Below are 25659 nucleotides of genomic sequence, written 5' to 3'. Positions count from 1 at the left end.
GTATGCGTACCTCTACTGTAAATAAGTCATTGTATTTTAAACAGGAGAGAAAGGAAAATATATTTTCAGATGCATGGAAACTAAGAGTTTACTAACCATACTTTTCCAGAAAGTATGACCGAAAGATATATTATAGCAGGAAGATTAAACCCAGAGGAAACGAATAGGAAGCATGAAAAAAGAGTGAATATAAAAACTGGTAAAATATGTTGGCAAATTTAATTAATGACTGATGACAAAATAAAATATTAGAGCTACAAATGGTGAAACTGAAATACTTGACAATGAAAACAGATTCGTTTAGGCAGAGTGGGGGTTGGTGTGGTACAGCCAAGATCCTTGCCTGCTCCAGGAGGAAGACAGGTGTAAGGAATATCCTTATTATTACAAAGTATATGTCCATTTAAGGAGTAAAGAACAAAAGGGACAACAGAGAAACCTGAGAAATTCATAGGCAGAAAAGATGAAAATGTATAGCAAGAGCTCACTCAGAACAGTGATTGCCTCCAAGGATGGAGGGAAAATCAGAATGCAGGGAGTGAAAGGGAGGCTTCAAGTTATATCTTTACCTTTTACCTGTTAAAAGATAAAATTATATGAATGAAATATTCCAGAATGTTAATATTTATTTGTTGAATGTGGGTAGCAGTACATAGGCATTCTTTATATTATTCTCCATACTTTTCAGGATGACTGAAGCATTGCAAAATGTAAAATAAATGCCAAGGGGAAAGAAAAAAAAAGAATCATCTCAATGTCAGTTAACCTATTCTTCCACTTTCTCAGGCCCTGCTACTAAACTTTGAGATATAAAAAGTGTGCCTAGAGCTAACATAATGGAGGTCCCTGAAAAACAGATTTCCTAAAAAAATAAAATAAAAACACACAATGAAGTAAAAATGAGGGGTAAAATCTGCTCAATTCCTTGTGTACATTGTCTACTTGTTCTACCTTTGAAATTCTTAGTTCCCCGTTCATTTTACATCTGTTTCAACTGATTCCAGTTAATTAAGCAGATCATCTTGGGGACGCTGTCACACACACAGGTTATCTGCCTGTGTAAGTGCAACTGGAGGATCTTTTTGTAGTGCTAAATTTGCCTTAGGTAAAATATTGGAAGAATTATAATTGTGTATTTGTGTGTGTGTGTGTGTGTGTGTGTGTTTCTATAAACCACGAAGTCTAATCGGACTATTTGTGTCATTTGAAAAAACATCTAAATCAGCAGTAATACTAATGAAGACAAGTTAGTCTTCTCTCAAATTTAAGGCTTACATGATACTCATGACTAGTTTAGAACATAACAAATCTAAACCTGTATACCATTTATTTCAGTGAAAACAGTATACTTTCAGTGCCATAAAAATAAGCAATTAATTGCCGAATGTGAAAATAAAATGCTAAACACATTAGGGATGACTCTTAGGTAGTGGATCTTACCCAATACCATACAACCTCTAGTTCTGATATGAATGAGATTTTTAGAATTTCAGCTTGTGTAAAACCAATCACTAATTCTGCCATGAAGGGAAAAACTACCTTGTTTATTTTCAGAGGCAGCCACAGATTATTCTAGGATGCTAGACAAAGTGAAAAAAATAACATAAAAGCTCCTAATACCAATATGGTTTGAAAGGCCTCATGGGAAAAAATTAACTAGAATAAATAAATAAATTTTTAAAAATCAGTGGCCTGACTCAAAATGACAGATTGAGCAACACACATTTATTCGCTTTTCTGCCAACAAACAATTCTACTGATGTAACAGAAAGAAAATATCTGGGAAATAAACCTGAAAAATAAGACCGGTTTTCAACAGTAGGCTAGAAATTGTGAAAAATTCTAGAAGCTAAAAAGTAGATGGGATCAAATGGTTAAAAAAAGAAAAGAAAAGAAACAAGAACAGAGAAAGCTACAGTCAGAACATACATACATAGTGACGAGATATTGGGTGGGAAAGGGTAGCTTATTTCACAAAGCCCAGAAAAATTTCATGTTCAGAATAAACAAAAACATAAAGCAGGAAGGACGTCTAGAACAACAACCCGAATCATTCAGCAAAGGCCGCAATCAGCACAATCTGCAGCCAAGCATTTTTCCTGCTCATGAATACGGAATGACCAACAGTGACGGCAGTGATTATAGGTTCCCTGCATGCGTCAGTGGGGCCCAGAAGAAGGCCAAGAGAATGGAGGGAAACATTAATCAAATACCAAGAGAACATTTCCAGAGGCCAAACAGATAGGACTTTCGATTTAAAGGGTTTACATAGTGCTAAATAAGATTTATAAAATAGGAGTTACAATTAGATATGTCCGAGATAACTTTTAGAAACCTAATGTATTAGTTTTTAGGGCTATCATAACAAATTAGCATGAACTGAGTGGCTTGAAGATAAATTTATTCTCTAACAGTTCTGAAGGATAGACATCTGAAATCAAGGTGCTGATTCACCTCTGCTCCCTCTGAAGGGTTTTAGGGGAGGATCCTTCTTTGCCCTTTCCTTCTGGTGGTTACCAGAAATTCTTGGCATTCCTTGACCTATGGACACATCACTCCAATCTCAGCCTCTGAGATTAGGATCTGCCCTAATTCAGTATGACCTTCTCTTAATATGATTATATCTGCCAAAACTTTTTTTTTTTCCACAGAGGGTCACATTTCCAGGTACCAGAGATTGGGACCCGAGCCTATTTTAGGAGAAAAGTTCAAGTCCTAACACCTAAGAATAAAAGTTCCAAAATCTTTCAGAATGACCATCACCACCAACAAAAATACAGGTTACCTATAAAGAAACAAAAACTAAATTTGCAATAGCCTTCTCATCAACAACACAGTATAGAAGAATAAAATAGAGTCATGTCTTCAAAATACGGAAAAGACAGAGCTTTAAGCTAAAATACTATACCAAAAACAAAACAAAAAAATTATTACCCAAGTTGAGGACAAAATGCAGACTTTTTTTTTAGGTATGTATATCATCTAAAAGCCCCTTGGACAAATTGCTATTTCTTAGTGGATCCAATCGCCATTTTCCATCTTGTTTTTCCATATTGCCCATGTATAATTCTGGTCAATGATGAGTGGAATTTTGCCATAAGATTTCTGGGAAAGTTTCTAATCTCCTGATGCATACGCTAGTCTTCTTTTTCTCATCTCTTCAACTAGAAAGCTTGCCTAGGATCTATAATGGTATCTATTCTGCAACTGTCAGGAGAAGAAAACTGTAGACATAGTGGCCTGATATGTAGCCCTGAACCAAGTTTAGCAGACATCTGCATCTAGTCTTCTAGTTACAAGAAACAAATGCATTCCTATTTATTTAAGTTACTGCTATATGGGTATCTTAGTTATAGGTAAAGACGTCCCTAATTAATACATTACCATTAGATTCTTTCTGAAATTATTATTTTAGAATTTATTTCTCAAAAGGAAAAGATATTCTAAGAAAGGGATAAATGGGTGATGAGCAAGAAATCAGTAAATGTATAGTTAACACTATGCAAGTGTTGACTGAATTATGAACAAATTACTAACAATTTTGAATTCAAATCCAAGACACTTTCAAATATGTGAGGTGGCAATTTGGGAGAGTAGCAAGGTACACATGGCATAAGGCTTTTGTTATATTTGGAGGATTAATATTAATTGATATGTAGAATAAAATGTTTTCCTTTTATTAAAATAGTAAGATGATCACTAAAAGAATAAGAAATTAATTTAAGTTCTAAAACAATAGAGAGAAAAGCACAATAAGTAAAAAATTATTCCAATGAAGGTAGAAGAAGTAGAACAGGAAAACAAAATCATGCTGAATTAGAAAATCTAAAAGTGCCGAAAAAAATTGAAATATTATCACTTCCCATGATAAATGTTTGGTAAGTTACTCAATTTTTAAAAGAAGGGTTAATCACACTTCGTAGTATATGAAATATGTCGCTACAAGCTATTTACAGGAGCTTAATAATATAACTTTATTATAAATGCAGCATTTTTCCAGGGAGAGGTGGTTACTTGAGAAAGTTATATTGTACCAGGGTCCTTAAGTTTTAGAGGGGTGGCCAGGGTGGGTCTGAAGGGGGACTTTTTGAAGGACCGAGAATTGGGGTATTCATGGAGTAGGGGCAGTGGACAGGATCAAAGGGCTGCCGGGAAAGGTTGATGAGGTTTCTTGGTTTCCCTCTCCTTGGTCTGTTGGGCAGATCAGATAGACCAAGTCAGCTGGAATCTCATTTGATTTAGGTAGAAGACCTACAGCAAAAGAAAAATATTTCTGCCTTTAGTCAACCTGGGGTCTTCCTTTAATGCATTTTCTTGGAGATCAGATTTGAAATATTAATAAGCTCATTCTGCTTGAGGATCTTAAAGAAGCTTTTTAATTATTCTACCCCCTATTGTATAACCAGATTTTCTTAGCCTTTTTTTTTTACTTTCAGGACAAGAGCCAGACACAATGGTGAGATGGGAAAAGTTTGTTTTTGGGTCTCCTTTCCAAATTCATGCAACTTACTTTCTCGCACCCACTCCAACAAATGCCTGGAATATGCATGCTGCCTCAGTCCAATGCACACAGCCTCCTGTCATCATGATTACTGTTCCTCGTCTATTCCCTAGCTCATCACATCAGGGAATAATCTTTGCAGGTGTTACAGGATGATAAAAGTCAATGTACTATGCCTAGCAGAGCTGCTTAAATTTTAGCTAATGATACCTAAAGACTGAGAAGCCTTCTAATGTATAAGTGAACCTTTAAAAATAGAATTTCAGGTACCTGAGCTGGCTATGACAGAGATTTTTAAGCTTGAAAAAAAATATGTTGTGTATGTGATTTTTTTTTTTGTTTATTTGTTTAATCTACAAAACAGAGAGAATGGGCCAGAATTGCTTTATAGGCCGTATGGTAATCAATACTATTTTAAACTGCATTATGGAGTTTTGAGTTGATGCGTTTCCTCAGGATGTTCTATTAATCTTAGTACAAAAGACTGCTGCAAAGCTGCACACTTCATCTGTGTGTAAGTCTTTCCCCAGCTACTGGCATCAGATATGCAATGTAAACAGTACCAACAAACAGATTTTACCACTCTCTACTTTTAGGTCAAGAGAAACCATATATTCCTCCAGGAATATATGTTTTCAGGAGAGACACAAGAATACAATTCAACAGACTTTATAGCTTTCATTCATTATGTTGGAGTAATAATGGTTTTCCTTTATTTTGAGAGGAAGTCCAGAAAGGTGATGGCTGTGATATCTCAGAACCAGTGAATTAAAATAGCCATCTGTTTCAAAAAATAAAAAGCAATCTTAGAGGATCACAAAGAAATATAACAACTATAGCCAAGATTGGTATTTATAGTAATTACCATTCTTATTTGAATAATCCCTTTCTGTCATTCTTCAAAGCACAGTACATTCTAATTTTTTCATGACACATTTCTATCCAACTGCCTCCTTTAAACATGCCCAAACCAACTTCTGATGACTTCACCATTGCTAACAATTTAAATATAATTTCCTGATGGACATGATTTTTTCCAAAATAGTAATTCCTCAATGATGAATGGTATCAAGTTTAATATCAATCAATAATTGTTAAAAAAAAATTTTCTTATAACAAAATTTAAGCCAAATTAACTTGTTAGTGCACTTCTACCATGCATTCACATTGGGATAACAAAATATAAAATGAAAGAAACCACTAGCTTCTACATGTCTACTATGGTTTTAACATTTAAACATAAACAACCTCACCTGAAGTCAGAGAAGCCAGCTTCCTAAAGTTATATAGATATATAGCTTTGAAGTATTAGATTCAGGGTTTGGCTTCAAATCTGTGCAATTTGGAGACAAAAACCAGCAAAGTATGCTGCCTCCGGTTATAGAAAGACCTGTCAAAGTGCAAAACACTGCGGGTAAGACTAATGAGCAAAGAGAATGCCTCAACAATCCAAAATATTTCAGATGATGGGCAGAAGAAAGAAAATATTCCAACTGTCAATAATTCTGTGACAGGAAATGTGGTGGATCTTGCCCTTCTGGAAGTGGAGAGGAGAGGCAGGGACTTCCTATGGATCCAGATTCTGAGGGCCTGAAGTATGTAGTCTGTAGCTGGAAGAATGGCTTCAGGGTTGGGACAAGAGGTGGCTTCAGGGTTGGGACATTGAAGATAAGCCAGGAGTGAGAAATACTGTCACCAAGTCTCTAGGATGCCCCTTGCCAGCACCCCATGATGGCAATGCCAAACTTAAGGTTGTATCTTCCCTCCAGCATCACAAGTAATCAGTATGATTGATTCTTTGGACATGAGAAGAGTAGCAACCTCTCCCTGGAGTAGTAGGAGAGGCCTGTGTCCAAGCATGGCATGTGGATAGTATAGATCATCTAGCCATGCCATATGCATGGAAAAAATAGATGTCTATGTCGAAGAAGAGGACTAAAAATGCTGTACTTGTGAAATGCCCTAACACAGAAGGCTCAGGCCTTGGGTGTCATGGAGTTACTATAGCTTAACGTAACTCTGGGAAAGATAGGCATCTTCTCCCTTTCCCGAAATGCTGAGAAGCTACCATTAGACCAGCAGTGCTGGTTTATGATTCAGACACCTCAGCTGATTGGTCCACCACCCTTGTCCCACAGCTATACACACAGCCTTTAGAACAAAACAGAAAGAGGCAAGGGATCTTCCCCCAGGCAAAGGGCTGCTCAGATGATCCACTTTTCTATTAGGGGAATGATACTAATGAGGACAAATATCTTGGATTAAGAAAGTGTTAGAATCCTGTTATTAATCAGGGAATGTGGCTGTGTAGAAAAGGTGACTCAGAGTCACTAAGTTTTATATATTAAAAATGACAGTGTGTAGCCCAAGCTCATTAGTGGAATAAATTAGTTATAGCAGGTACCTTCCTATGGTATCTGTCTCTCCATTTCTTGTTCAAATATTATAGGAAAATCTATGTAGAACAGAAGCTTGCAGTTATTTCTAACCTTGAACCCAAAATAAGAATATATCTTAATTGTGAAGCAGAACACACGTATGTACATTTTAAATGAAAACAAGATCTTTCGAAAACAATACTTTCCTTGATCACCTGCAGGGCACTCTGATACTTTCTCTACTATTTTATTTTAAGTATTGGTTAAGTATGTTGCTACCTGCAGTTTGAAAACCACTGGCTTAGAATAGTTCATTAAAAAGAAACTAAAACTATCTCTGTGGGCCTTGAATGGAATTCATGAAATCATCTTATTTCAAAGTGCTTATAAGCATATTTACAACAGATTCTTTTAGAATTTGGTTGGAACAATATTAATTTCACTTAAATTAGTATTTTCCTCTGTTAGAAATCTAATTTTTAGCTCATATCTACCTTTCCGCATGTTTTATATTCATATACTCAAATTGCACTAACTCTGCTTGTGTGATAATCTCTGTCTTCTTTAATGCCCTGCTCTAGCAGGGTATTTTATTTGTGCATCTAGACTTCATTTTATTCAAGGAAGTTAGTTGTTCAGCTACAATTTTTAGACTAGATTTTTCTATTCTTTCTAGCATGAAGTCATTACTGATTTTTTTCAAAAATGAAATAGTGAATTTCAATTTGTCATTGGTATATTTTGGATATTTTTGCAAGAAATTCTATTTTATTTTCTGCCAAAAATCTGTCAACATCTTTTTCAGCCTTCTCTCAGTAGCCACTTGATAATCTTCACTGAAATTTTTCTACTTAAAGTTTTAGATATTTCATAAAACCTAAATAATAAACATTAAAGCTTATAAAGATATTGATCATGTAAAGCTCTCATATCAGACTATTTTTCTTCCTCTGGATTGTCATCCATGTAATTACTTTGGTAATTGCTGCTAACCATTCATAAATTTTACTTCTTTTTGACATTTAACATTGTATATACTGATGGTGCTAATTTCCCAAAATAAGTTTTAAATTTCCTGAGAAGAGAAAATAGTATAATACCATTCAGTTGAGGGTGAACTTTTAGGAATTTAAAAAAAATTGATGTATGATTTACATACCGTAAATGTATTTAAGTGTTCTATTTTGACAATTGTGGACACAACCAAAATCAAGAAATAGAATATTTCAATCAAATTGTTTCCATTTCAACCTTGAACCACAGAACCTTCCACTGAGCTCCTTTCCAGTTAGTCTCCTTTCCAAAGGCACCCTCTGTCTGATTTCTGCATTGAGAACTGTGAAGGGTCTGTGATCTCACCATTCTTGAAAGCTACTAAGTTATCCTGCTACAGTTTAACAGATTCTGGCGGAAGACATGAGTTGTGATAATAGTGAAACAGCTTTGGATTCTAAGCAAAGGAGGCACTAAAAATGATTAGACCCATTAAAGCCAACCTCGTAAATTGTAGTGAGCAAATAATAGGAATGTTCAAAGAAACGCCATGGGTTAGTTTGATGTTAAGCCAAATGACTTGTAAGATTCTAAGTTTCATCATTGGCTTCTAATCTTATTTAGAACTAAATTGATTTAAAAGGCAAGAGTCCAATTTAGCATACAACAAAATTAGAAAGACATATGTGAAATGATAATATGGTTTTATGAGTAACATTTTTCCAATTTACACCTATAAAGCAGTCTAAAAGTGCCTAAGGTTGACAGCACATGATGAGTCCTAACTGAGGTAATCGTCATCTCAACAGGAGTCAGTGGAATTCATGGCTCAGGTAATTCATTTGGGTTAGTCTATAATTGCGCTTAGAAGAAAAGCATCTGATAATGTATTATATATATATATCAAAACATCACATTGTACTTCATAAATATATATAATTATTGTGATTTAAAAATAAATAAGTAGACATCTGTCTCTCTTTTTCACTGAGCTCTCTAATTTTATTTTCTTTTTATTGACACATAACAGATGTACATATTTTTGGAGCATATGCGATAATTGATACATTCATATAATGTGTAATAATCAAGTTAGGGTAATGGGAATATTCATCACCTTAAATATTTATCTTTTCTTTCTGCTGGGAACATTCAAATTATTCTCATCTAGCTATACTAAAATGTATAATAGATTAATTTATCGTCATCTTACTAATCTATCAAACACTAGGTCTTATTTCTTCTTCTTGAAAGTGTATTTGTAGGAATTAATCAAGGATCTCCACCCCCAGCCCCACCTTTCTTGGCCTCTGGTACAGACTGGAGAGCTCTACTCTCTATTTTTATGCGATTCTCTTAACTCCCACATATGAGTGAGAACGTGATGTTTGTCTTTCTTTGCTTGGCTTGTTTTATTTAACATAATGACTTCCATCCCATCCATGTTGCTGTTAATTACAGGATTTCATTATTTTTTCCTTTGCTGAATAATATTCTGTTATATACACACACATATATATATATATCACATTTTTAAAATTCATTCATCCATTGATGATGGGCACTTTGGTTCATTCTGTATTATGGCTATTGTGAATAGTGCAGATATCTCTTCTATATATTGACTTCTTTCTTTTGGATAAATATCTAGTAGTGAAACTGCTGGATCATATGGTAGTTCTCGTCATAGCTTTCTGAGGAATCACCATACTGTTTTCCGTAGTGACTGTCCTAATTTACATTCCCATCAACAGTGTGGGAGAGTTCCCCTTTTTCCATAGCCTCACCAGTATCTGTTATTCCCTGTCTCTGTAATAAATGCCATTTTAATTGGGGCGAGTGATACCTCACTGTGGCTTTGATTTGTATTCTTTCATGATTAGTAATGCTGAACATTTTTTCCTATAATTGTTGGCCATTGGTATGTCTTCTTTTGAGAAATGTCCATTCAGATCTTTTGCCCATTTTTAAATTGTTTTTTCACTGTTGAGTTGTTTGATGTCCTTATATATTCTGGTTTTAATTCTTGTCAGATGGATAGTTTGCAAATATTTTATCTCATTCTGTGTGTTGTTTCTTCACTTTGTTGATTGTTTCCTTGCTGTACGGAAACATTTTGCTTGATACTATCCCATTTATCTATTTTTGCTATTGTTGCCTGTGATTTTGAGGGTTTACTCAGAAAATTTTTGCCAAGACTAATGTCCCTGAGTACTTCCTGAATGTTTTCTTCTAGAAGTGTCATATTTAATTCTTATAGTGAACTCTTTGATTCATTTTGATTTGATTTTTGTATGATGAGAGATAGGTGTCTAGTTTTATTTTTTTGCATACTGTTATCCAGTCTTCCTTTCTTCCTTCCTTCCCTCCTTCCTTCCTTCCTTCCTTCCTTCCTTCCTTCCTTCCTTCCTTCCTTCCTTCCTTCCTCCCTCCCTCCCTCCCTCCCTCCCTCCCTCCCTTCCTCAGTCTTCTTTAATGCCCTGCTCTAGCAGCGTATTTTATTTGTGCGTCTAGACTTCATTTTATTCAAAGAAGTTAGTTGTTCAGCTACAATTTTTAAACCAGATTTTTCTGCTGCAATAAACATAAGTGTTCAGATATCTCTTCTAGCCTTCCTTCCTCCCTCCCTCTCTCTCCTTCTCTCTTTCTCTCTCTTTCTTTCTCTCTTTCTTTCTTTCTTTCTTCTTTCTTTCTCTCCCTTCCCTCCCCTCCCCTCCCCTCCCCTCCCCTCCCCTCCCCTCCCCTCCCCTCCCCTTCCCTTCCCTTCCCTTCCCTTCCTTTCCTTCCTTTCTCTTTCCACAGAGTCTCACTTTGTCACCCAGGCTGGAGTGCAGTGGTGCAATCTTGGCTCACAGCTACCTCTGCCTCCCAGATTCAAGCAATTGGTGTGCCTCATTCAGCCTCCTGAGTAGCTTCTATTACAGGTGTACTTTTAGTACAGAAACTCCTGACATCAGGTGATCCACCCGTCTTGGCCTACCAAAGTGCTGGGATTACAGGTGTGAGCCACCACACCCAGCCAGTTATCCAGTTTTTTCAATATCATTTATAGAAGAGATTCTCCTTTCTTCATTGTGTATTTTAGACACCTTTGTCAAAAATAAGTTTGCTGTAAATGTTGGATTTGTATCTGGGTTCTGTATTCTGTTCCATTAGCCTTTTTGTCTTTTTAAGGTGTCTATTTCTTGACACTTGGCTTTGCAATAATTTTTCTTCCAATTTCAAAGTATTTTGTTTCAAACATATATATATATATATTTTTTTTTAAACTTTTTATTTGCATATTTAAAAAAATGTGCATTCCAATAATTAAAATCATTGGAACAAAAAAAAATGGCACTCTGATTAAACTGCATTACAGCCTGCAGAATACCTTGGGCCAGCTTGGTTTTACTCTAGATTTCACATTTGTCCCACCCCACTTCCTCCACCCCACTTCTTCCTTCACCAACATGCAAGTTCTTTCCTTCCCTGCCAGCCAGATAGACAGATGGGAGAGGCAGGCGTGGCCTTCGTTGTCAGTAGTTCTTTGATGTGAAAGGGGCAGCACAGTCATTTAAACTTGATCCAACCTCTTTGCATCTTACAAAGTTAAACAGCTAAAAGAAGTAAAATAAGAAGGCAATGCTTGTGGAATGTACAGTGCATATTGGCGGCGCATGACTCATTATGATTCGCCTGCTTACTTCTCCTGTTCAATCATTTCTTTGGAAGGCAGTGGATTTTTTTCTTGCATTTCTGTATTCTTCAGTTTCAACTCATCGAATTTCTCGATCTCAGCCATATTGGGTTTGTCAGACATGGTTGCGGAGGAAAAGCAGAGCGAGGCACACGAACGAGCAAAGTCTGGTCTGCGCAGTGGCCACCACCAAGTTCAAACATAATTTTTAATTATTAAAAGGGATGTACAGAATGATAAGTTGCAAAATCAAGGACAAGTGTATTTCTGAAAATTTAGCATGCCTTTGAATTTTAAAAGACTTTAAAACAAAGTGAATGAACTAGCCTCTGAGTTTATGTTGGTTTATTCAATGTTGGACATAATTTTAAAAGTCAAGACAAATGAAGATCAAGATTCTGTGTTTTCTTTTTTTTCTTTTTTTGAGAGAAGGAAAGAAAAAAGAGTGAAGGAGAGGAAGAAAGAGGAAGAAAAAGAGGGAGAGAGAATGGAAATGTTGCTTTATTCTAAAAAAAATAGGTATTAATAATGGCCAATCAATATTTCATTTAAACCTATGAGTAGGTGTGATGTGGTAATGACAAGAATGTATATTTTGTGTATTTAAAGTGGAGAGCTCTATAAATATTTATTAAGTTTACTTGTTCCGGATCTGAGTTCGAGTCCTTGATATCCTTATTAATTTTCTGTCTCATTGAGTCTAAGTCTCTATGTATCTGGGTGTTAGGATCGTTAGCTCTTGTTGTTGCATTGATCCTTTTACTACTGTATCTTTGTTGCTTTAATATCTATTTTATCAGATATAAGAATTGCAACTCCTGCTTTTTATTTATTTATTTATTTTTGCTCTCCATTTGGTTGGTAAATCTTTCTCCATCCCTTTGTTTTGAGTCTTTGTGTATCCTTGCATGTGAAATGGGTCTGGATGTACCATACCGTTGGGTTTTGGCTGTTTCTTTTGATTGGGGGATTTAGTCGATTTAAATTTAGGATTATGGCCATTTGATGTTAACTGGCTATTTTATCCATTTGTTGATGTAAATTCTTCTTTATGTTGATGCTCTTTACTTTTTGGTGTATTTTTAGAAAGGCTAATACTGGTTGTTTCTTTCTATGTGTAATGCTTCTTTCAGAAGCTGTTGTAAAGCAGGCCTGGTGGTAATAAAATCTCTGAGTATTTGCTTGTTCATAAAAGATTTTATTTTTCCTTCAATTGTGAAGCTTAGTTTGGCTGGATATGAAATTCTGGGCTGAAAGTTCTGTTCTTTAAGGATGTCGAATATCAGCCCCCACTCTCTTCTGGCTTATAGAGTTTCTGCTGAGATATCTGCTGTAAGGCTGATAGGCTTGCCTTTGTGGGTAATCTGACCTTTCTCTCTGGCTGCCCTTAGTATTTTCTCCTTCATTTCAACCCTGGTGAATCTAACGATTATGTGCCTTGGGGTTGCTCTTCTTGAGGAATATCTTTGTGGTGTTCTCTTTATTACCTGGGGTTGAATATTGTCCTGCTTTGCTAGTTTAGGGAAATTTTCCTGAATAATATCCTGAAGAATATTTTCCAGCTTGGATTCATTCTCTCCGTCACATTCAGGTACACCTATCAAATATAAATTTGGTCTTTTCACATAGTCCCACATTTCTTGGAGACTTTGCTAATTCCTTTTTATGCTTTTTTCTCTAATCTTGACTTTTCGTTTTATTTCATTAAGTTGGACTTCGACCCTTGATATCCTTTCTTCTGCTTGAACAATTCAAGTGTTTAAACCTGTGCATACTTCTAGGCGTTCCTGTATTGTATTCTTCAGTTCCATTAATTCACTTATATTCCTCTCTAAATTGTCTATTCTCATTGATTTCGTCAAACCTTTTATCAAAGTTCTTAGTTTCTTTACATTGGGCTACAACATGTTCTTTTAACTCACAGAAGTTTCTTATTATCCATGTTCTGAAGCCTGATTCTGTTAATGGGATGCGCTCGTTCTCCATCAAGCCTTGTTCCCTTGTTGATTAGGAACTGTGATCCCCTGTAGAGGGATAGGCATTCTGATTTTGACTATTCTCAGCCTTTACATGCTGGTTTCTTCCCATCATTGTAAATTTATCCACCTGTTGTCTTTATAATTACCAACTTTCAGATTAGGTCTCTGGGTGGACATCCAAGTTGTTAATTCCCAGGGCCAAAATGTGAGCAACCCACTGTGCCAGGCCAAAACAGCAGCGTTAAGACTGATGGTGCTTTTCTGCCCGGGAATCTCCAGTCTGGCTTCCTTCTTGAGTCTGTAATAGGCGACTCTGCCTTCCCGGAGCTCCAAACCTCAGTCAGAAGGGGAACCAGTCCCGTTTACTCTGCACAAAGAGCTGCCGCACCGAGGTGCCGGCAAAGCCACTGCGCCGGCCACAAGAGTCGTGCTGGCAACCCGTGCGGCTCCTCCACTTGGAATCTTCTGCTCCGTGAGCAACCAAAATTTGTCTGAAAGTGTAGCGTCCTCTCCTTCTCTGCGCTTTCGCTGGGAGCTGCAATCCCGAGATGTTAGCGATCAGCAATCTTGAATTGTCCCGACTCTGTGTTTTCTTATTTAGCTGAAGGCATTTTGAGTGGGGTATATGTTGATCAGCCTAATTGTTAATAAGAATTGAGAAGCCTTAAAGAAAACTTATACTAGGTAGGAATAGGACATGTGGACAGACTAAGAAACAATCAAAAGATGAGTAGGCTGGGTTTGTGGTGGCCAGGTTTGTGGAGCTGATTAGGAAATTATTTTAAAATGATATTTTTAAATATAATTTACTGTCTATATGTATATAATTCCTTCCCATTTCCCCAACTTTTGTAATTTTCTTAAGGAAGTGATTTTAAGTTTTAATTCAATTTCGTCAGTTTGATATTTTTTTATCACAGACTACAGGGTGCTCAAATTTGTGAGGAGGAGGTTTGGCACATATACTTATTTATTCACTTATTCACTGCAGTTTAGCTATCCATTTTGCTTTTTGATGGTACAAAATGGCTTTCTGCCATCTTGGTAAAGAAAGCCAATTGTCTTTGAAGCTAATAGTGGTTAGACAGCCCTATCAGTGATGCTTGGGTGGTAGTCAGTGAATGGTGCTCTCCGGGAGGTTTTTAAAGGGATCTGATTTATCTGATTTGTTTAAATGGAGTGAGTTATAATCAGAGAAATAATTTCACCATCAGAAATTAATTAAATAAGGCCAGAGGACAGCATTTAAAGTGAAAATCTAAAGGACATATTGGAAAGAAAAAGAAAAGAGCTTGGCGGGAAAATGTCAAGTGATGGATTTGCGGGCATTTACTAAGGCAGAGGGCAAGCCATTATACCAGAGAAAGTACATGGCAATTGAAAATGATCTTCCCATGTAGAAATCTTTCAGATTAAAACTTTTATTGTATTTTTAAATCTTACGTGATTTTTAATTTTTGTCTCCGTTATCTCGCAGAATATGGGTGATTTGTTGGAAATCACCCACTGTGACCGTGGGGCTATCCATTTCCTCTTGTAATCTGGCTATTACTTGTTTTATATATTTGTATAAATTCAACATTATAGTATTTCCTTGATTTATTTTTTTTTCTTTTTTTTGAGATGGAGTTTCACCCTGTTGCCCTGGCTGGAGTACAATGGTGGGATCTCCGCTCACTGCAACCTCTGCCTCCTGGGTTCAAATGATTCTCCTGCCTCAATCTCCCAAGTAAATGGGATTACCAGTGCTCACCACCACGCCCAGCTAATTTTTGTGTTTTTAGTAGAGCTGGAGTTTCACCATGTTGGCCAGGCTGGTCTCAAACTCTTGACCTGGTAATCTGCTCACCATGGCCTCCCAAAGTGCTGGGAATACAGGTGTGAGCCACCATGCCTGGCCAATGCTTTGTTTTTTTATTGGTATAAGGTGTTCTTCTTTTCCTTCTTAATATATTTCATCTGAAATTTCATTCTCTTCTGATATTAATATTGATGAACCAGTTTTTTCTTATTAATGTTTGCATGCTTTGTCTTTTTTCTTCCTTTTAATTTCAGCATTTCTGTGTTATTGCATTTGGTATTTCTTTTACAAAGGATAGAGCTGGATTTTGTTTAGGCAATCAGATTCCTGGCATTCAAAATGTGGGTATAATTCATTTTGATTCTAGATGATTGTTCAGATATTTTGACTTTTTTCAACGTTGTAGTTTATGTTTTCTATGCCATGCTTTTTCTGTCCCTTTTTCCCTTACCCTATATTTTATTGATCCAATAAAGTAATTTCTATTCCCCTCTGTTTTCTTTATGTTTATAAGTTATGTACTTAATTCTGTTCTTCCACAGATAACATTTGTTCACTTGTATGTCATATTTATATTTTCTAATATTACCTAGAATCAGTTAGTCTCTATTCTTTCAAAGCAGAGAGATGTTACGTTTTGAACTAAATCATGTGCCTATCTTCTACAATAACATGCGGAATATTTGTTACACATCGTTTTAAGCACAAAATACAGCTTTTCTAGTAGTCAATGCTTATTTAAATTTGCGAACATGTTTTGCTGCTTGTTTTTGAATAATTTTTTTCTTAATATTTACTCCTATTTGAGATCATTTTTATTTTCTTGCTGACATATAGTCTATAGTTATTTTTCAGTTACTACATGTGATCAAAAACTGAGTCTCTGAAATACTTATATTTTATGCTTACTCTTGAATGATGGTTTACTAGGGCACAGAACTCTATACTGACAATCATTTTCCTTCTAAAATTTGAAAATATAACTTCTAGGATGTTGTGTTACTAGTGAGAACACTCATAGAAATGTTATCTATTTGTGATAGATGCAAGAGGCACATAAGGGAGGGTCCCCCAGAGAATCTCTGACCTGCCCCACAAGTGTTTAGACCAGATGCTTCTGTGCAAATGAGGGAACCTGCCCAGGGCCTTGTCTGCGTATGCCCACAGCAGACTGGGGGTCCACCTGGGTACTGGAAGAGTGGGATGGAGCCACTGGGAATTCACGCCTAATGCCGTGGGAGGAGCCTGGCCTCTTCAGCTCATGTGTGGTGGCCTGGTATTCAGTCTGTGAGCCGGGAGCCTGTTGGGAGTACCCTCTTTTTACTTTTACTGAGAGCTTTCTTTTAATAAATGCCACTATTCGTGCCTTTCAATGTGTCTGCATGCCTAATTTTTCCTGGTTGTTACACAAGAACCCGGATTTTAGTTAACTCAGGAGCAAAAATCCTGCATCATTGTAGATAATGTTTCTTTTCTTTGGTTGCTTTTATGATTTTCTCTTTATCCCTAATATTCGGCCAATTCACAGAAACATCTATAATTTTGTGAATTAAAAAACAAACTGATCTTGCCAAGGACCCTGCTGATCCCTTTTCATGTGATTCTATCTGCTAGGTCTTGCGCTGCCTTCTAAGTTAGTCCATCAGTTCTATATTTCAGTATTTAATTCTATATTCAGCCATGTCATCAAATGTTTATTTCAACCTTTGAGTTTCTCATTTGTAATGGTATTTTTTCATTCTTATGTTTCTCAAAGAGTTCTTTTCATGTTTTACTATTTTTATTTAGTAATCTTCAGTACTTGATGCATAGATTTTATTTCGTCTTAATGTTTTTGAGATATTTGCATAACTTATTTAAAGACAATTACATATTGTTGTATGATTTCCATTTTCTTGACTGAAAATTCTCCCATTTGTTGCATTTCTTTTTTTTTTTTTTTGAGATGGAGTTTTGCTCTTGTTACCCAGGCTAGAGTGCAATGGCGCGATCTGGGCTCACTGCAACCTCCGCCTCCTGGGTTCAGGCAATTCTCCTGCCTCAGCCTCTCGAGTAGCTGGGACTACAGGCACGCGCTACCATGCCCAGCTAAGTTTTTGTATTTTTAGTAGAGACGGGGTTTCACCATGCTGACCAGGATGGTCTCGATCTCTTGACCTTGTGATCCACCCACCTTGGCCTCCCAAAGTGCTGGGATTACAGGCTTGAGCCACCACGCCCGGCCCCCATTTGTTGCATTTCTGAAGAGTTTCCCAAGGTGGGTTAATCTTGAATATGGTAAACTTGCTGCCCTCAGTCTTTTAGTTTTAATACTTTATCAGTTGATTCTTACTCTTTTTTTTTTTCTGGGCATATTACATCATTTGAAAATAATGACAATTTTCGCCTTTCCCTTTCAGATTTTGTAACACATTTTCTTTTCTTTCCACATAGAGTTTGATAAGGTCTCTAGTACTTTGTGATACAGTAGCTGTGGTGGGGGTCCTTCTTGTCTTACTACTGATCTCAAGGAATGTGATCAGAATGTCTTCATTGTGTTCAATGTTTCTAGCAAATTTTTGCTATATGACTATTACAAGTATAAGAGGTTACCAAGAGTTTTTTTTTTTTTTTTTTTTTTTTTTTTTTTGAGACAGAGTTTCGTTCTTGTTACCCAGACTGGAGTGCAATGGCACGATCTCGGCTCACCGCAACCTCCGCCTCCTGGGTTCAGGCAATTCTCCTGCCTCAGCCTCCTGAGTAGCTGGGATTACAGGCATGTGCCACCATGCCCAGCTAATTTTTTGTATTTTTAGTAGAGACAGGGTTTCACCATGTTGACCAGGATGGTCTCGATCTGTTGACCTCGTGATCTACCCACCTCGGCCTCCCAAAGTGCTGGGATTACAGGCTTGAGCCACCGCGCCCGGCCCCCAAGAGTTTTTATTAGAAATATTTTAAATCTTAGCAAAGACTATGAAAACTGAGATAAACATGTTTTTCTTCTTAAGTCTTTACTATCAGGAATTACTTTGATAGATTTTCTAATATTTGCTGATTATTTTTTAAAGAAGTCATAGACAATCATGATATATTACTTTAAATACACTTCTTTTGGTATGGTTCATATATATTTTAAATAATGTTTAATAAATAGTAATCAAGCAAATCACAAATGTGATAAGGGATTAGTACATCCTACACTATATGGAAACTGTACATTCATGACTTTGAAAAATTATAGATAAATATTTATTTCACAAAATAATTTATCCATCTTGTTTTAACAAAAAATGGCAAGGTCTTGTTTTTCTTTCTCTATGCACTAGTAATGGCTCTTTGGTATAAAAACTTTGTAGGATCTAAAGTAAAAAAGTCAAAAACCAGTTTGGCTTTCAAAATCTTAAAATACTTCATTAACTCATAGTGCCTGATCTCTGTGACCAAGCAAATAGTCTGAACTATTATTTCCAAGCTCAATTCAAACAGGTAAACTTTTACTGAAAAGTAAAAGTTTGTCCATCACTACAGAGTTTTCTCCAATCACTTCCAAATCCTACTCCTTTTGTTTATCATACTACAACCTATATTGCATAATACACAACTTAGCTAATGAAGTACAAGTGATGAGGATTATCTCCCCAGAGTCTCCAGGCCTTGATAATTCCTAGACCACAGCACCATGCATTAGGTTATAGTCACAGGCCTCTACCTTCCACATATCCCAGTACATTTTAAATCCTATGCATACCCTTTACATCCTGCACTTATGTATCAAAATTCTAAGGTATAAGACTTTTTAAAATTTATCCCTGCTATTTAGTTTTGAAGAAAGAAAAATATAAAAGAAAATATAAAAATATAAAAGAAAGATATAAAAATATAAAAGAAAAAAAATTTTAAAAGGCCTTCATGGATATAAAAAAATGCAAACAATAATGAAACAATAAAGAAGCTATAGACAGCAATTAGGTACAAAGAGAATTTTGTAAACATTAGCCTCTTAGTTACTGAGAACTATAACTTTTATGTAGTTCTTGTACTGTGCTTGGAAAACAGTAAGAGGGAAATAGAGTCGATTTGACAATGTTCTGTATTTACTGTTGTTCACTTTGTATGTGTTGGAATATAAGGTTCTACACAGTTAATATGAAGCTTTGTTTAGCATTTAAAACATGATTTGCATTTCGATGAGATATTTTGGCTAATTTTGTTGGTTTCCTTATATTTCATAGTCCTTAGCCATATCAGAATCTTATGTTTCTGTATGTTTTGTATCATGTAGCACAATTTCAGGAACACAAAACTTACAATAAACATGTGTTATTTTTTCTGTCAAAGTCAGAATCTCTCCAAAAGGAATCTGAAGTAAGGTATACTAAGCATGCTTGTCGGTTAAGTGATATAGCCAAATTCAAAAATTTACTTTTATGTGAGTCTAGAAAAATCTCAGATTAAAACATGTCACTACTTAGTTCCAATTAGATAAAGGAAACCTTTTATAATTATGCCAAGATTGCTATAATCTGATAGATGACAACAATTTCATTTTGCTACAGGCAAATTTGGAGGACAAAAAAAAAAAGAATACATAAGACAGAGGGGAGAAAATAATAAGAGAGAAAGAAGCATAAGAACACAAACAAGGCATTTAGATTTGTTGGGAAGGAATTCAAGTCAGTCAATAAAACGATAACACTGAGTTATCTGAGAGAAATAGAGCACAATCAGGCAGACTAAACGTAACTATAATCTATATTATGTACTAGGCTAATAAGTACAAACAAATATACATGAACTAATTGTATCACAGAACAAAAACTATGGCAAAATCCAGTAATTCCAATGGAGTAATAATTAAAGTTGCAGACAAAAGAAAATTGATGCGTGTATTGCGTGAGACATGACTAAAATATCGTGAAAATAAATTCTTAGTCATGAGTATTCATTTGAAAAATTACAAAGTATACACTGATTTATATTTGAGAGGCCAAGGATATATTATTCCTATATAGTTTAGTCCTAAATATAGTTCATTTCCTATGCTAATGCTTTTTCCTTCTTACCTTCTTAGGTCAACAAGAGGCCAGGGCCTCCCAAGAAAAATTTTACTAATGTAATAGCTTTGGCCAAATACACTCAATATATTTTCCTCTCTGCAAAGAAAAACAAGCTGTTGTCTCATCCTAGATTTCCTCTTCTTCCATGCCACTGTTATTCATGTTCAAATTCTGCCTGTCCTTCAGGGTCCAATTCAAATGATTATTCCTTCAAGGATTTTTTTCCAGATATCCATTGCCTGAAATTATTGCCATTTTCAATTAATGTCATTTCTTCTTATTTTCTACCTTTTGTTAGCTATATTAAAGTGTTTCTTTACCAACATTCCCCAATACATTGTGTAACACAGTGTCTGTGGCTTACTCATTTTTGAATACTTATCATGACCTGACATAATGAAGATTCTTAGTAATAGTGATACATATAATTATGAGTTAATTAATACATGCTAGACTTGATTTCCAGAATGATTTTTGTAGTTGAAATTGTGTAGTAAGGGGACACACTGGAAATGAAGACTTTAGTCAGTGTCAAGAAGATATTTTGGGTGACTTTACATACCTGCCAATGATAAATCTAGAAACAATAGGAGATGCTTGGGTAGGTGATTTCCTTTTGCCTTCTTTTTCACTGTTTTCCCAGTATTTCTTATATTAACATAAGAAATTAATTTCATTAGATGTCCATATACTTTATACTAGCTCTACCTATGAGGTTTGAACTGGTTCAGTCTATTTGTTTGCACAGTTCATTCATCTGGAGGGTCATCTCCCATCCTCCCAATCTATGATATACCAGTCTAAATATACTGTATTGAAGGGACTTCTCCTTCTTCTCAGTGCTACCAAAATAACCAAAATAATTCAATTCTAGCTGTGGTGTGTGATCTGTGAGTTTTTTCTCCTTTAGTTTGTGTGAGCCAATTTTGTGTCCTAAGAATTTTAGCCTCCTTTTCCACAAAAGAGTGATTTAATCAAACAAAAGTTGACAATCAAAGTAATCCATTTGTGTGACAATGATTAAGCATGATGTTTTTCTACTAGCTGTCTGAGCAGTTTTAGAAATGTCCATTCTGCTCTCAGAGCTCCTCTGCTTTAAGGGGGATGAACTTCCTGTACCACTACATGGTGCCTGACTGCCAGCCACTGGTATCTAAAACTGTGGGCTAGTGAGGAAACAGTAGGGGGAACAAATAAGACAATTCTTTTTGTCTAATCTGTTAACTCAAAAGGGACCTTCTGCTTACTCCAGTTAAAACTCAAGCTGCAATCCAGAATGAAATCAGTATCTTTTTCCTCTACTTGTCAGCAAAGAAAGATGCTACCTTGTAATTACTAAGTACAGTGAATCCCAAACATAGTGGCTTAAAGCAGCTCCTCTTTTAGTCTGCATATCTGCAAACTGGCAGTTTGGACTGACCACAGCTGGATGTTTTTTCTAGGCTGATCATGTGTGTAGGGTCTGCTGCTGGCTGGTTTAGACTGATGGTGGATGAGAAACCACATGAAGAAGAGAGGCATGGTGGTGGCAGAGTTCTGAAAGAGTTATACAGAAGGCCCTTGAGATTGCAGCTGGGAAATAGCCTCCTGTCACTTCTACCACATTCTATTTACCAGGCCAGCCCAGATAAAGAGGTGAAGAAATAGTCTCCATCTCTTGATGGAAAGAGTTGAAAATGAATGGAAAAGGGCATGGAAGGGAAAGGAGTGATGATTGTGGCCATATTTGATACTCTTTTCAATTTTCCTGGCCACACTTTTCATTGGCCAGGAAAATTAATTGCATGTCACCATTGAAGAAAACAGATCTTGGTTAAAAGCAATGATGTAGCTAATAACCCATTCAGATAAACATTACTTATACAGTATGAGACATGCATGAGGCAGAGAAGTGCCTATGGGTTGGTTTCTGCTTTCTCAGCAGATTTACTTTTAGATTATGTACTACTTTGTTGTTACTGTTTTATTGGGGAAAAATAAGAAATATTCCAAAATTTGGCAGCATGCAACTCAGTGCTTCAGTTAGCATTTAATACAAATTTCCTTGAAACAAACAAACAAAAAAAGACAAGAGAGAGACTTAGAATTGTGACTGTTCTACCAAATTAGCTTCTTCATGTCAAAATCTGTCAAGTTTATGATTTATTCAGATAGCACTCATTTTTGCTACAATAACTAAACTTGTTTTAGAGTCTACTGTATTCTCCTCTTTATTTGGCATTTTTCTCTTGTTTATTTTGTTCAAGTGGGATATTATGCTGAGTTGAACCATGAAATGAATTGTATTGAACATCAACAACATAAGTGTTCTGGGGTGTCATCTGCATTTTCATATCTGGCTGTTCAAATTCTTTTTATGGTTGTCACTTTGATAATAATGTAATGGTCTAATGTTTTTCATTAGATATCAAATCACAGAAGGAACAACATAGATGTGTTAAGTTAGCGTAGTTTAATATAAGGAAACAACAGCATCAGTAAAAGCATTGAGCACTAAATCTCTCTTTCAATACAATTCCTTTATAGGAAATTTTTGTTACGTGTTCTCAGCACATGGCTGTGGTACTGAAGGATGGCTCTTTCATGTGAAAAACATGGTGTTTGAGCATGGCTTGAACCAGGTGAGAGAGTAAGCCATACAGATATTAGAGGAAGGGAATAATAGTAACTGGAAAGATCCAGAGTTAAGAAGATTCCTGGTGTCCTCCAGGAGCAGCAAGCTGGTCACTGTGGCATGAAAAATCAAGTTACGGGAAAAGTAGCAGGTTAGATCAAAGAGGTGAGATGGGAGGCAGATCACGTAGATGTTGTAAGCCACTGTGGTGAGTCTGACTTTAACTCTGCAAGTCAGGAAGACAACTATAACATCTGGGACATTCGAGTGAAATAATTTATCTTTATTTTGAAAATGATCACTTTGCCTCATCAGTTGGGATAGAATGTGTATGTACTGGAGAGTGGTAGTGGATAGACAGCTATAATGGAAGCTGAGAGACAAATTAGGAAGCATCCATTTTCTCACAAATTCGTTCCCTGTCCTTCCTCTAATTACATCTATATCTTAGAGGTCTAATCCCTACAAAATATATTTCCCAGATTCCCTTGCTAATTGGTTTCAAACTAAATTTGGTTTAAAAAAATTATCATGAAGATCAGGGTACCAGGAAGGGACAAGCTGGGGCTCTGTCCCCCTCTCTTGTTGTTTTGGATTGTGTCTGTGGTGACTGCTGCGTGTGTTCCATGGCCAGTCCCTGCTGGGCAGGCTAGTGTGGTTGCCATTTGCATTGGGTGAGCTCAGCTTTTGGGTTCCAATCATACCACCTCTAGGGGTAGCCACTGGCTCTAATAACTAATGTCTGGATTATCTTAACTCTTCTCCTCTGTTTTTTCAGGTATTTAATATTTTTGTAACTAAATGGCTTCTATTGTTTCACTAGAGTAGGTTCTGTTATTACACTGGACTGTATGACTAATAGAGTGGGCTATTACAATCATCTAGGCTAAAGATGATGGTGGCTTGGAGTAAGGTGGTAGTGATGGAAGTGATAAGAAGTCATTAGATACAGAATGTATTTTATAGATGGAGTGTGATGACATAAAAAATAAACTAGACCCTGGTTTTCATTGTATAGTTCCAAAAGACTTAAAATTTAATTTCAGGAGTAATAGAATGTCTTTTGTATGCTAATGAGAAGAGTGGTGGTTAGGGGTCCCTAGAAAGCTTCTGCATGAGGGCTGGTCACCAGAAAAACTATGGCATAATTAGAGGGCTAGAACTTTCAACCTTACTCCCTGATCTCTGAGGAGAGAAGAGATGCTGGAGATTGAGTTCAGTCACCAATGGCCAAGGATTTAATCCATATCATGCCTACATACTGAAACCTCCATAGAAACTCCTAAATCATGGGTTTCAGAGAGCTTCTGGGTTGGTAAACACATCAGGAGAGGAGCTGCAAGGTGGACAAGCCTGAAGAAGGTTTGGAAGGTCCTGTACCTGCCCCTTTTCCTTGCTCTATGTCTCTCTTCCATTGGCTGTTCCTAAGTTTTATCCTTCATATAGTCAAAAAGAGTTTTGATAAAGGCTGTATCAATGTTATAAGAAAAATAAGAAGTCAAAGATGACTCTAGTGTTTTTCTTGAGAAGTTAAAAATGGCATGATTATTATTAAGTGAGATGAAAATGTTGTAAATAAAGCAAGTATGCTGAAATAGATCTGGAGTTCAGTTTTATACATGCTGTGTTTAAGATGCCTATTACATATCTAGTCGGAACTTTTAAATGATCAGTTGTGTATCTATGCATCTGGAGTCGGAAGTCCAAACTAGAGATATAAATTTAGAAAACAACAGTTTTTATTGTTGTCTATTCAAAGTTATGAGAGTAAATGAGATCATTCCAGAAAGTGTACATATATAGAAAAGAGATCACTGAAAGTGAATGAGGACTACACTTACTACACCTTCAGTTCTTTAAAATCTTATAAATTGGTGTTGTCCAATGAACTTCCTGCAGAGACAGAAATGGTCTATATTTGCACTAATGAAATAGTAGCTGTATTCATTTTTCTATTTCTACTCCAACAAATTGTGTCAAATTTAGTGGCTTAAACAATATTAATTTATTATCTTACAGTTCTGTAGATCAGAAATGCACCATGGTCTCACTGGACTAAAACCAAGATATCAGCAAGGTTGCATTACTTTTTGGAAGCTCTGGTGGAGAATCTGTTTCTTTGCCTGATCCAACTTCTACTGCCCACCTCTCTTCCTTGGCTTGTGGCTCATTTTCTGAATCTTCAACCCAGCAAGGCATGTCGAGTTCTCACAGCTCATTACTATGATCTTTTTTTCTGTCTTCTCCTCCTTGTGATTAAATTAGTACCCTTGTGGATAATCCAGGATAATCTTCCCATCTCAAGGTCCTTAACCTTAATCACATGTACAAAGTACCCTTTGCCAAAGTCCCTTTATCCATAGTTTCAAGAAATTAGAATGCATACATTTTTGGGAGGCCATTACTTTGCCTACCAGAGTGACCACTATTACCATATGATGATTGGACATTTGAAACATGGCTAGTGTAATTGAGAAAAAACATTATTTTATTTTATATATTTAAATGAAATTGGAAATATTCACATATAGATAATGGCTACCTTTTTGGACAGCACAGATCTAGAAGGATGGGAGAGTAAATAGACTAAGGACATGTGGTAGGATCACAGACTAGCATTAAGAGCCTAGGTATGGTTTGTAGTTACGAGTTTTAAGTAAGACTTTAGCATAGTT

The 25659-nt window shown here is 36.1% G+C and overlaps 1 protein-coding gene and 1 long non-coding RNA gene across 2 annotated transcripts in view; one reads left to right on the top strand and one right to left on the bottom strand.

Moving 5' to 3' along the window:
• LOC128931591 (uncharacterized) overlaps window positions 1-25659 on the top strand; it is a 117773-nt gene that overhangs the window by 15073 nt on the left and 77041 nt on the right. The window lies entirely within an intron of this gene.
• LOC100392150 (thymosin beta-4-like) lies at window positions 11393-11708 on the bottom strand. Its single transcript, XM_054253150.2, has one exon. The coding sequence runs from the start codon at window positions 11672-11674 to the stop codon at window positions 11555-11557; it is 120 nt and encodes a 39-aa protein (XP_054109125.2). The 5' UTR covers window positions 11675-11708; the 3' UTR covers window positions 11393-11554.

This window comes from Callithrix jacchus, chromosome 3 (genome assembly GCF_049354715.1).
Source record: "Callithrix jacchus isolate 240 chromosome 3, calJac240_pri, whole genome shotgun sequence".
Classification (NCBI taxonomy): Eukaryota; Metazoa; Chordata; class Mammalia; order Primates; family Cebidae; genus Callithrix; species Callithrix jacchus.
Note: the sequence above shows the minus strand (reverse complement) of the source record. Positions and strands in the feature narration are given on the sequence as shown.